Here is an 11,795-nt window from a genome sequence, read left to right as displayed (position 1 = left end):
GAAGAAAGAAAGAAAAGAAGATTCTCTTTTGTTGCAGCGCCGAGGCCCATCTTTGCCGTAACAAACCTACCTACATGCCTACTTAGATGGTCATATTGTAGTGCTGCTGTTTCTTTCCCCTTGCCTTTCATTGCTCATCTTCTTTTCTCGTCGGGTTGTTCACGTTTTGTGAGTGACCACCTAACTCGAAACAACAATCCACACCAGTTCAATTCAATTCAGCCAAGTACGTCATGTTCTCCGATTCTAGGGTTCCCTGGGTATCAGCACTGCAAATCCCCCCACGGGGGAAAGAAAAAAGGAAGGGCCTGTTCGTATACCAGACGTCCATCGGTGCATGGGATGATCGAACCATGTCCGTGCTGTGGCTTGTTGTGTGTATGTGTATGTGTGTGTGTGTGTGTGTGTGTGTGTGTGATACTTCCAACGTATGTATGCATATGATCAACCCCGAACGCGCAGCAAAAACTGGAGTTTCCCCCGGCTTGGGCCTGCGCATCCGACCCCGCTGGCTTCCCGAGGTTGAATATCATAGGCATTGACCTGGTCTTTTATACTCTCCCCGGGGTTACAGTCCGCCAACTTTATCCTGTTCTCACAAAGCTGAAGCACGACACCATGGATATTGATTCTGGTTTCCGCGAGGTCGAATTGAAGCCGGTGCCCACGGTCCGAGCGGATCTGACCAACAGGGTGCTGCCCCAGATGAAGCTTGGAGACGGCATCCCCGGGTCGCTTGTATCTCCGCCGTCGCCCCTACCCCGCAGTGCTTCCCCGGACGAGCGCGCGGCCTTGCGCTTCCGCCTGGTGGGTGGTGCCGCGATTGTGACAGGTGGTGCGGGCGATTTGGGCTTTGCTGCGTCAAGGGCTCTCCTGGAGCATGGCCTCAAAGGGCTCATGATATTCGACACGAATCCCAAAGAGGCCGCCGCCAAGGTCAAGACTTTGGAGGATGAGTTCCCAGGCACCACTATCCGCTTTATCAAAGTGGATGTAGCCGATGCCGAGGCCGTAGCTGCAGCAGTCTCGGAAACTGCCAGGCTTCTTGGCAGCGTAGACATTTTGCTCAACTTTGCCGGCATGGTCATGTGCCAGCATGCCATTGACATGGCGCCAAATGAGTGGAATCGAGTTATGAATGTCAATACCAGCGGCGGTTTCTTGTGTGCTCAGGCAGTTGCGCGACAGATGAGGAAGCAAGGCACCGGTGGTAGTATGATTTTCGTTGCGAGCATTTCGGCGCATCGCGTCAACTACCCTCAGTAAGTCTGGGAAGATACTGCGTTTCTATGCATTGCGCTCGTGTCTTTGATGAAGCGGCTGGACTTCTATCCGGCTTTGCAAAATCGCATAGCAGCATGAGGTTGCCAAGGACGTTCGGGGACAACAGAAATCGAGTGAAGCAGACGGACCGATGAAAGAACACTGAGCTGATCGTATATCCCAGGCCACAGGTATCGTACAACGTTTCGAAAACTGCCGCCATGGCCATGGTGAAGAGCCTGGCAGCCGAGTGGGCCTATATGGGTATCAGGGTCAATAGCATTTCTCCAGGTTATATGGACACAATCCTCAACGAGGGTATAGGTCTTGATAATGCAAGGAATATCTGGCTTAGTCGCAATCCCATGCGCAGAATGGGCCAACCGGATGAACTGACGGGTGCCATCGTGCTACTGGCCAGTCGAGCCGGCAGTTATATCAACGGTGCAGATATCGTGATCGATGGTGGCCAAACACTTTTCTGATCTGTCTTGCAAGGAGACGGATTTTTCTTCTTCTTCTTCTTTTGGCAGTGAGAAGCCATTGGAACTTCTCATATGGCAGCGACAAAGCACGTCTATACCGCCGAGTAAAGATGCAACCTTATCGGGGACATGTGTAAAAATTCCCGGGCTCCAAGGTCCATTTTCAACTCATGTCTGGGCGAGTCGCGGCAATGTAATATGCGCCATTGGGTTCCTCCTTTCTACCTGACTTACCAACCTACAAAGTACGTACCTATCAAGCTAGGTGAATATCTTGAGATGATGGCTTGATAATTGGGTTGTATTGCAATATGACGACACCTGTCTGTAGCCGACAAATCTCAAGCCCACAATCAAAGTTCATTCCGAAGTTGGGTGGCTACTGAAAATCATTGAGCCAGGTCAATAGCAATCTACATCAAGCGGCCAACTGCGCACCGAATTCTCAGTCGCCAAGGACTGACACCGCCATACGCCACAGTGTGATTGAAAGAATGGACAGAGCCTGAGGGGGTTGTGTCATGCATGCTGCCATCTAGTAGAGTTTGTAGTAAATTCGACGTTCGCGGGTGCAGCGTGTGTCCTCGTCATCCTAGTCTACCCATCTACCTAGTACATACTTATTTGCCGCGGTACCGAAATACCATACAGGGTATGTACATACATATATGTCGTGGGATTGCTGCAGGGGGCAGTAGGCCAGTGACAACACCTGTCGTGGTGCGATCTCGTGAACGGGGCAATGGACCACAGCTCGCTGACGCGAAGAGATGGCGTTGCCAAAGGCTCCTGTGCCCTGGATCTCCATCAACAAGAAACGGCTTGGCGCACCTTTTTCATCTGAAGATGAAGGTTGTGTGCAGGGATGCAGGGTACGATGATCTCTGTCCAGGAAGGCGTGGATCCACACAACAAACAAATCCTACTATGTATTATGCACCCTAGGTAGCCGAGAGCTGGCCGCTGGGTCGCCTAAAATAAAGGAAGGAAAAGTGCGAGAGTGGATATATATGTGTATGTATGAGTGCGTGTGGTTTAGTGAGAGAGAAGAGAGAGATAGAGAGACAGGGAGAGACAGAGAGAGACAGAGAGAGCTAATTGAAATCCATATTCTTTTCCCAAATTGAGCTGAGCGAAATGAAGGGATTCGGATTGGGCCGAAGGGGCGTTGTTTCATCTCGCGCTAGGTTTTGTCTTTTTCTGGAGCCGGGGGGTAGCTAACATATGGTAAGCATGGCCCCTTATTATGGAGTCGGTTGAGGCTCAACGACCAGGGGATCCTCTCGACGCTCAACCGCATCCCGGGGATGTGTCCAAATCAGTCTACGGCTCTGTATTTGATTGGGCTCGACATTTCTTCCACCAGTCTCCATCGTCCACTGTTTGTAGCGAGTATAATGAACGACGAATTGCAGTGGAGACGATGACCTCGCTCCCAGCCAAGGCTCGGCGGGTGAGCTGCCAGACAGAGCAGGGCATCCAGAACGTATAAGTCCTCGAGATGCCTCTTGACAATACGCCGGTTGGAAAGTCTTCTGCTCTCTCTCTCTGTAGCTTTGTTCACAACAGTCTTTCATTCTTTTCCCTCTTCATCCTTTCGAGGTCTTCATTCTTTTTCGATTCGCCTTGTCAACTTCACCGTGTGAAGCTGGGACACTTCCTTTCTTTTTCACTTACAGCAATCGTATCTCGTTCCCTTTTTGAACTCAACTGAGCTTTTCTGCAGCCCTCCATTCTCTGTCCGCATTGATAACGATACATTTTTCGACATCTCTTCAGAAAGCGTTGCATCATGTCCTCCTTCAAGTCTTCTATCGCCCTGGCTGGTGCTTTCGCCAGCTCGGCTCTGGCTCACGGAACTGTCTCCGGCTTCGTGACCGATGGAACCTGGAACCAGGGTTTCCTCTTGGACTACTACTACGAGAAGATCAACTCGGGTTCCTTCCCCGACATTGCCGCCTGGTACGCCGAGGATACGGACAATGGCTTCGTCTCCCCAAGCTCCTACGGCACCGCCGACATCAACTGCCACATCAACGCCGAGCCCGGCGCCCTGACCAAGTCCGTCAGTGCCGGTGGTACTGTGGATTTCCAGTGGACCACCTGGCCTCACGGTATCGGCCCGGTCCTCACCTACGTGGCTGCCTGCAACGGCGACTGCTCGGCCGTCGACAAGACTGCCCTCGAGTGGGTCAAGATTGACGAGAGCGGTTACGATACCAGCACCGAGACGTGGGCTGCTCAGGCTCTGATCGACAACAACAGCACTTGGACCACCACTGTGCCGTCGACCTTGGCTGCCGGTAACTATGTCTTCCGCCACGAGATCATTGCTCTCCACGGTGCTGGCTCCGAGGACGGTGCTCAGAACTACCCGCAGTGCTTCAACATTGCCATTACCGGCTCGGGTACGGACTCCCCCTCTGGTACCCTGGGTACTGCCCTGTACAATGAGGATGACCCTGGTATCCTGTTCAACCCCTACACCACCATCACCAGCTACACCATCCCCGGCCCCGCTCTGTACACTGGTGGCTCTGGATCCGGTTCCGGCAGTGCTGCCACCACGACTGCCGCCGCCGCCACCTCGTCCACTGCTGCCGCTGCCGCTACCTCCTCCGTTGCTGCTACTTCCTCGACTGCTGCTGCCGTGACTGAGGCTGCCACCGTTTCCTCTTCCTCGGCTGCTGCTCCCGCTACCACATCCGCCGCTGCTGATGAGGGTGACGACGAGGGTGATGATGACGACTCCTGCGATGCTGACGACGATGAGACCACATCGGCCGTCGCTACGTCAGCTGCTCCTACCACTTTGGTGACCCGCACCAGTTCTGCAGCAGCCGCTACCTCGACTGCTGCGTCGTCCAGCGGTGGATCGGTTGCCCTCTATGGACAATGTGGAGGTCTCACATACACTGGCTCGACTACTTGCGCTTCGGGCACCTGCACGTAAGTTATCTTCTTGCTCTTTACAGAATTTGAATGACGGAATAAAAAGCTAACAATCTGGCCCAATACTTAAGTGTGATGAACGACTACTACTCTCAGTGCGTCTAGACGGACAGAAACAAGAACAACAACGACAGCGGCGTGGCCTGGTGATTCATGGCTGTTTAGAGGTACTATAAATGGGGACCAAGAACGGCATAGATGTGTAGAAGACGGCTCTGCGTGAGCTCAGACGAGGAGCGACATTTGTTTGTGATACGATTCATTTCTGTTTATACATATATTCCGTCCTGGGACGAGTCAGTCAAGGCTCCTCTTGGGCTGTAAATACTATCTTGTTGAACAAACTTTGCTCCTGGCGTATTTGCAAGTGTTGAATATTAAGAAGAATGCTCGACGCTCGAGTATTCTTGGTCATGTGGGAATGCGTGACTACATGTGTTCTATGTCTTTGATCAAGTTTTGGCAACCCGTCTTGGCGGGGCACAATGGGAAGTGCTCCGTTCTTGATATTGATCGCATGGCTGGCCTGGGGCGAGAACCCCTGTCGCTCTAGAGGGGAAATGCATGGCCTCGGAATTTCTCCTCTCTCGTTCTCTCGCTCTCACTCATTTCCTGGTGAGGTCGTGACACTTGATTTCCCCTCCCCCTTCTCATTCTCTTGCGCACCGAGAGTCTGGGATCTCGTTCTCCGCTACCATGATTTTCTTGTTGGTGTTGTTGCTTTGCCTCGTGGCAGCGGCGGTGGTCGCTGACACAACTGTTGACTGCACAGGCTTGAACGCCATCAGTCCTCGCTGCATCTCTACCGAGGCGGCTTATCGAAGAGACTCGTTCTATGTTGGCGGCAACTACGTACCATACAATGGCACATATCAAAGCCTCACAATTGGTCAAATCTATGTCGAAAAGCTGACTCCACTATCTGGAGTCAATCAATCGAACCCGCTTGTCTTTATTTCGGCTGGCATACCACCAGGCTCAGTAGGGCATTCATATCCCCCACAGAATCCCCAGACGTAAAAAGTACTGACTCAAAACATGTGTGGTTAAACACGCCCGACAACCGACAAGGTTGGGCATCGTATTTTGTGGAGGCCGGCTATCAGGTCTATATACTCGATGTGATTGGAAACGGCCGAAGCACCCAAAACGACCTGGCAGATTACACAATCAAGCTCGGATCGACAGACAACATCACGCAGAATGGTTTCACCGCTCCGGAACTGGCCGATTACTATCCGCAGGCAGAAGGCCATGACAAGTGGCCCGGGACGGGCGTCCGAGGCGATCCCGTCTTTGACGCTTTCGAAGCGACCATGATCCCTCTAAACTCAAATTCCACGAGCGGAGAGCTTGCCATGAGGGCGGCAGGCTGTCGCTTATTGGAGTTGGTGGGAGAGTCTTTCACGTTTTGTCATTCGGCATCGTGCCAGTATACCGTCCTCATGTCGGACGAGTGCCCCGACCTGGTTAAGGCGACGATCAATCTGGAGCCCACCGTGATTCCCTTTCAATCGCTGGTAGGAGGCGCCAATGACCCGTCCGGCCGCTCTCGGTCGCGAGCATACGGCTTGACCAATACTCCCATAACCTATAATCCCCCAATCCAGTCAGCTAGCGAGCTCAACCCTGTAGAGGTTGGGACTGACACCCCTGCCTTACGCTCCTGTTTCTTGCAGGCGAGCAACTCGACCATACATACCCTGCCAGAGATTGCGAAGGTGCCATTCATCATGTACACTGGAAGTGCAAGCCCGCATATCACATATGATCACTGTGTAGCGCTCTACTTGGATCAGACACAAGTAGCTTATGAGTGGATCAAGCTGGAAGACATCGGGATCCTTGGGAATGGGCATTTCATGTATCTCGAGACAAATAACATTGAGATTGCAGATGTGGTGTATGCAAAGCTACAGGAACTGGCAGACTAGGATGTAATTGATCATCTTCCAATAACCAATATTAATTCGTCAAGAAAGACGGCCAAATAAGTCAATGTGAAATAGCTGGATGCAGTCATTGTTCAAAGGAGAAAGCGAAGGGATGCGTCAGTGATAGAAACTACCCATTGGCTCCATGTATTGACTAGAAGTTGATGGTGACTGGTTCCATCGAATAATCTCCCGAAAGCGCCTCCTCTCCAGCGTTTAGATCCTCGAGCTCCTTGGGTGAGATCTTATCAGCCCTCTTCTGCCATGCGCTCACCCACCTTCCCTGGTAGGACACCTTGACATCGCCTTTGAGCTTATCTATTGGGACCAGTGGCTCCTTGAGCTCTATCGATGATTCTGCAGTCGCGCCCGGCTCAATGGTGACTAGCGACTCCTGGCCGGGTGGCATTTTACGGCGGACCATGATGATTGGGATGTCAAGCGCCTCTTCGCTGTCGGCGGGTGCAAACAGCTTGACCTTGCCGAGCTTCAGGGCCAGGGGATCGAGTGGCGACTCCCATCTCAGTAGAGTGATGGGTTCATCGTGGTTGTTGGTCACGCTAAAGGCAAGGTCGTTGGATGCCGATTTCCGGACGGAAACGGTAAGATGTGACAGGGCGCCAGAGGACATGGTGGTGGTGGAAGACTCTGCCCGGTACAGCTTTGAGAAGCAGAGGATGGTGAAGCCAACAGCAATGAAGAGGGTTATTATGTTACGAAAATGGTAATGACGTCGCGGGTAGCTCATTGGAAGCGGCTGGACCAGCTTTGAAGGGTGGGAGTACTGCTTCGGACAAAGAGTGAGAATCGGCACCTAGAAACGATTTGGGGTAAACAGGCTCCGCAAGTCTACCTCCCAGGTACATGCCCAAGTCAGTCAGGCTGTGACTGCTCGCTCATGAGGTTGACCTACACAGCTATCTATATTCAACCGTGTTTTGGGGCGCCGGGGATATCACAGATGTGCCAAGGGAACATTGGCTGCATGGAAACGAGAGGGGAGGCGCTTCGCTACCATGCCAAAGCCCCAAGCTCCAGCCAGTGACGGAGTGTTTGCAAATTTCCAGCTTGACATGACGATGGGTGCCCATGGGCGGGCAGTGATGCTCGAATCAACTTACGAGATGCCACTGCTCCGGGCCACGATGGTCTTGGCAGTAATGGGTCCAACGCTTTATATGAATCCCAGCTTCTTGATGAGGATATTGTCTCGGTAGTCTATGACGACAGATCGGTTATGTAGCGAATCGGGCTGCTGTCCAACGTAGTAAGCCACAGGTCTATCAACGCCCGGGAACAGATGTAGATGGAAGAAATGTGATAAACCCCTCGTCCCAAGGTAGCGAGTGAGTGGCACTGAGAGTGCAATGAGCAGACAGAGCGGGTGGGGGGCAAAGGAAGAGGAGCAACATACCAGGTTGGTTTAGTGTTAGAAGAAAGTTATGCATAATAGGACCCGCCGGAGCGTCGACGAATCAGGAAGGTGGACTTGTTCCTTTCTGGGGAATCGACATAGGTAGTAGTGTACCGACTATATTCGACCATGCTTACCTACATTCCATACCTAGCTGCAAAATGATGCTCGTGTGCCTCGTCTACTCGAGTCGTTGGATTAAGGTGAGGCTTGTGACCACCGCACAAAAGCTTATGCCGTTGCACCCGGCTTGAGCAACCTTCCCCCGTAAGCGAAGATACAGATGCCGGTAGCTAGGTGCGTTATCAGGTGTGAGTAGTAATTATTGGCAAATTGAAAATGACTCTATCTATCTGTTTGGTACGTATGCGACCCCGTTCGTTGATTGGAGGCGTACATACCTACCAAGCTGATGCATAGTCTTTCGTTTGTTGCAATCTCTCCGGCAGGTATCTATTCGCACCTGTGAAGCCAGCTCTATGCCTTCGCCAGTCGTCTCGATTCTTCAAGTGAGCCCTCTAGGTCCCACTATGACTCCTGGTAGTGGGAAGAAGATCTCCCCACCTTTGGAAGCCTTTATCTGAGGAGTTGATATCCGATTGAATCTGTAAACTGTATGTTAGCTCGGGGTCGCGATCTCGTCGCCCAAGATGGTGCATCGTCCAGCCATGCATGGTTTCATCGTGAGTGGTTCACCCTTGTCTGTCTTCCCCTGTCCGAATCGAGTATACTAGGTAGCTGCTTCAGCCCAAAGCGACGCTCGTATACATATATGAGTCTTGGCACGCCCTCTTGGCAGTTTTTCTTTCCTTCTCAAAATGAGGAGTAAGCCTCTACTGCCCATTTGCCCATTCGCGGGTCATCGAATAACCGGAATGTCCTATCACTTTCTTTCTTGCCCCGTAACATGTCATATTGTATGTCCTATATTCGAATTACTCGCCAACGCGTTATCAATCATCTGAAGACAACAGGAATCTGGCTTCCGTCCATCTCGAGTTAACCTTGAGCATGGCCTCAGCCCGTAGGACATGATCGATCCACTGACAGACCGTCAACGCCGGGATCCGGAGGGCTGATGGAATGTATGCTGGCGGATGCTACCCAGAGGAAACGACCCTGGACGGTGCTGTAGTATAAGCAATGACAAGCTTTACCAAGCTTTATTGGCTTTCGCATCGCTGCAGGTTGAGTAACGTCCGAGGATCCGCTGTACAGCTGCACCAAAGGGGTTTATCCATTCATATTCATTCTCCACATGGAACCCTTCGTCCCATGTAATCCTCCAAGCGGCTCTTGGCATTCGGAAGCAACTATCATTGAGAGTTCAGCTTCCTGTTTGCCTCTAGGAGCACTCGGTACATCGCTGTCATCAATCACAACGACGATCCGACTACCTAGTCATCCCATCTTGACCGCAGAGAAGACGAGGCCATGGAAACGACGACCATCGAGTATAAGTATCAGTCATTTGAACAACAGCAGACAAAATGAGAACCCTTCTGGCCACACCTCTTCAGCTCGAATAACAGTTCGGTATTACTTTGCAGCCAATCATTGCCTCAGCCTTGTCGATAATTCTACCCTGCCTTTCAAGATGAAGTTTCTCGCTGGCCTCTCGGCGCTCGCCACCTTGGCGACTGCCGCCACGATGAAACGTGACTCTCCTCTCGACGTCAAACTCGAGTCGATTGGCAATACTGGTCTGCAGGCTACCGTTACCAACACTGGCAATGATGCCTTGAAGATCTTCAAGACTGGCTCCCTCTTTGACAGCGCTCCAGTTGAGAAGGTCCAGGTCTTCAAGGGTGGTATGTATCTTGCGCCAGAACAGAGAAATTTGGCAGACTAGCTGATGCAATAGGTAGATTCCCAGGTTGACTTTGCCGGTATTCGTCTTCGAATTACCACTGCTGGCCTCGACGAGGAAGCGTTCCTAACCATTCCTGCTGGCGAGTCCATCAAGACGCTGATTGACGTTGGCGAGCTTCACGACCTTAGCGAGGGCGGCGAGTGTGAGTACACAAATTTTCTATAGCAAACAAGATAACCTCTTTGGTCTCTTCGGCTCTATACTCTTGGAGTAGGGTGTTCAAGATTTCGGCGCCAAAGGTCGAATAAGAAAAGCCAAGGGAAAGAACTAACGTATTCTGACAAGACAACTTTGTTGCCAACGGCGTTCTGTCCTATGCAGATGCCAACACAACCGCGATCGCCGGCGTCGTTCCGTTCTCCAGCAACTCCATCTCTGCCACTGTCGATGGCGCCCAGGCTGCTGAGGTCCAGCGTCGCTTTGTCGAGAAGCGCACTGTTGTTCAGTCCGACTGCACTGGCGCCAAGAAGACGGCTCAGACCACAGCCCTTTCCAACTGCGCATCCCTTGCCAAGCTCTCTGCCTCTGCCGCCCAGTCCGACAGTGCCAAGGTTGTAGAGTACTTCAAGACTGCTTCCGCCGCCAGCACTCTTGTTACCGTCTTCAACCGCGTTGCTTCCGAGTGTGGCAGCACCACGTCTGGTGTTTCCAAGCAGTACTGCACTGATGTCTACAGCTCCTGCAGCAGTGGTGTCTTGGCCTACACCCTGCCTTCTGGAAGCTTCATGGTCTCGTGCCCTCTGTACTTTAACTGTAAGTGGTCGAAATATGTGCTGTAATTTTCCCATGATGAATCAAGGCTGACCCATTTTGATCCATTAGACCTCCCGGCGCTTACAAAATCCTGCCATGCTCAGGATCAGGCGACCACGACTCTCCACGAGGTCACCCACTTGAGCCAGATCAAGGGAACCCAGGATCTGGGCTACGGCTACTCGGCTGCCATTAGACTGTCAGCCACCCAAGCACTGAACAACGCCGACAGCTATGCTCTGTTTGCCAATGGTGAGTTGAACCCAAGCCTTTGAACAATACAACCACTAACGATGACGATAAAAGCTGTCTATGCCGGCTGCTAGATGCCATATTAAGAAACTGCGGATATTCATGTCATGTGCTGCCAACACACAAATTGGATTTATGGAGGAACCATGTCGAGGTCAAATAGGCTTTGAGCTAGTTGGGAATGTCGTATATAACTATCATATATCAGTATAAGTCTTATGATTGTCTCCACGCATTTCGGCCACCTGAAGATGGACGACTGTGTCTGGGGAATTCCCGGGAGGGATATCTGACTTGATATTGCCAAGCAACAGAAGAGTGTTCTTCTTGATCAACAATATACTACATCCGGAGCAATGTAGACTTTTTGCAGGTCAAACTTCCCGGCAGCGCAACAAATTCTCACTTGCTTCTCCTATCCACTTCTCCCTGGTTAATTCTTTGGTGCTGCGTCGTCAAGTGAAAGCTATTGGATCATGTTTCCTTCAACGTGGAAATGTCCGGGCAGTAGTCAAGTGATGTGTCGAGAATACCTCGTGGTCATGTTAGCTCAAATGAAACGGATCGAAGTAGAAGAGCCAGGAAAACACTTGCTGCTTAAGTTAGTATTTAGGTTAGCTATGCTAACCGAAAGACATAACCTCGACCACGACGGGTCTCCCGACACCCTCCTTACCCCAGGCTCGGATTGCTGTTTTAGGACAAGATGACGACGTACCCCATATATACCCCGCGAGACGCGGGAGGGGAAGAATCGTTTTCTAATGGCCATTTCCCCGCATCCTCATGTACGCTTGTACCTACCTACTAGGCAGCTATCTACTGTAACCACTGTAACCACTTGAAGCAGTGCCGCCTTGATAGGATAT

At 51.6% G+C, this 11,795-nt stretch overlaps 5 protein-coding genes across 5 annotated transcripts; 4 read left to right on the top strand and 1 right to left on the bottom strand.

The window, feature by feature from the left end:
- Positions 1-618: 618 nt before the first annotated feature.
- On the top strand, positions 619-1,748 carry PFICI_15160 (uncharacterized protein; the record flags this gene model as incomplete). Its single annotated transcript, XM_007843741.1, has 2 exons — positions 619-1,262; positions 1,448-1,748. 2 exons carry the CDS (start codon positions 619-621, stop codon positions 1,746-1,748), a joined length of 945 nt encoding a protein of 314 aa, XP_007841932.1.
- Positions 1,749-3,540: 1,792 nt separating this feature from the next.
- PFICI_15159 (uncharacterized protein) lies at positions 3,541-4,701 on the top strand (the record flags this gene model as incomplete). The annotated part of the gene is made up of 1 exon (XM_007843740.1): positions 3,541-4,701. One exon carries the CDS (start codon positions 3,541-3,543, stop codon positions 4,699-4,701), a length of 1,161 nt encoding a protein of 386 aa, XP_007841931.1.
- Positions 4,702-5,396: 695 nt separating this feature from the next.
- Positions 5,397-6,634, top strand: PFICI_15158 (uncharacterized protein; the record flags this gene model as incomplete). Its single annotated transcript, XM_007843739.1, has 2 exons — positions 5,397-5,681; positions 5,795-6,634. The coding sequence occupies 2 exons, from the start codon at positions 5,397-5,399 to the stop codon at positions 6,632-6,634; spliced, it is 1,125 nt and encodes a 374-aa protein (XP_007841930.1).
- A 154-nt stretch (positions 6,635-6,788) lies between these two features.
- PFICI_15157 (uncharacterized protein) lies at positions 6,789-7,265 on the bottom strand (the record flags this gene model as incomplete). The annotated part of the gene is made up of 1 exon (XM_007843738.1): positions 6,789-7,265. The coding sequence occupies one exon, from the start codon at positions 7,263-7,265 to the stop codon at positions 6,789-6,791; it is 477 nt and encodes a 158-aa protein (XP_007841929.1).
- Positions 7,266-9,645: 2,380 nt separating this feature from the next.
- PFICI_15156 (Neutral protease 2) lies at positions 9,646-11,000 on the top strand (the record flags this gene model as incomplete). The annotated part of the gene is made up of 5 exons (XM_007843737.1): positions 9,646-9,859; positions 9,917-10,063; positions 10,207-10,674; positions 10,744-10,926; positions 10,981-11,000. The coding sequence occupies 5 exons, from the start codon at positions 9,646-9,648 to the stop codon at positions 10,998-11,000; spliced, it is 1,032 nt and encodes a 343-aa protein (XP_007841928.1).
- Positions 11,001-11,795: the final 795 nt, after the last annotated feature.

This window comes from Pestalotiopsis fici, assembly GCF_000516985.1.
Source record: "Pestalotiopsis fici W106-1 unplaced genomic scaffold PFICI_Scf_15, whole genome shotgun sequence".
Lineage (NCBI taxonomy): Eukaryota > Fungi > Ascomycota > Sordariomycetes > Amphisphaeriales > Sporocadaceae > Pestalotiopsis > Pestalotiopsis fici.
The sequence above is the reverse complement of the archived record's forward strand: the minus strand, read 5'-3'. Positions and strand labels throughout refer to the sequence as shown.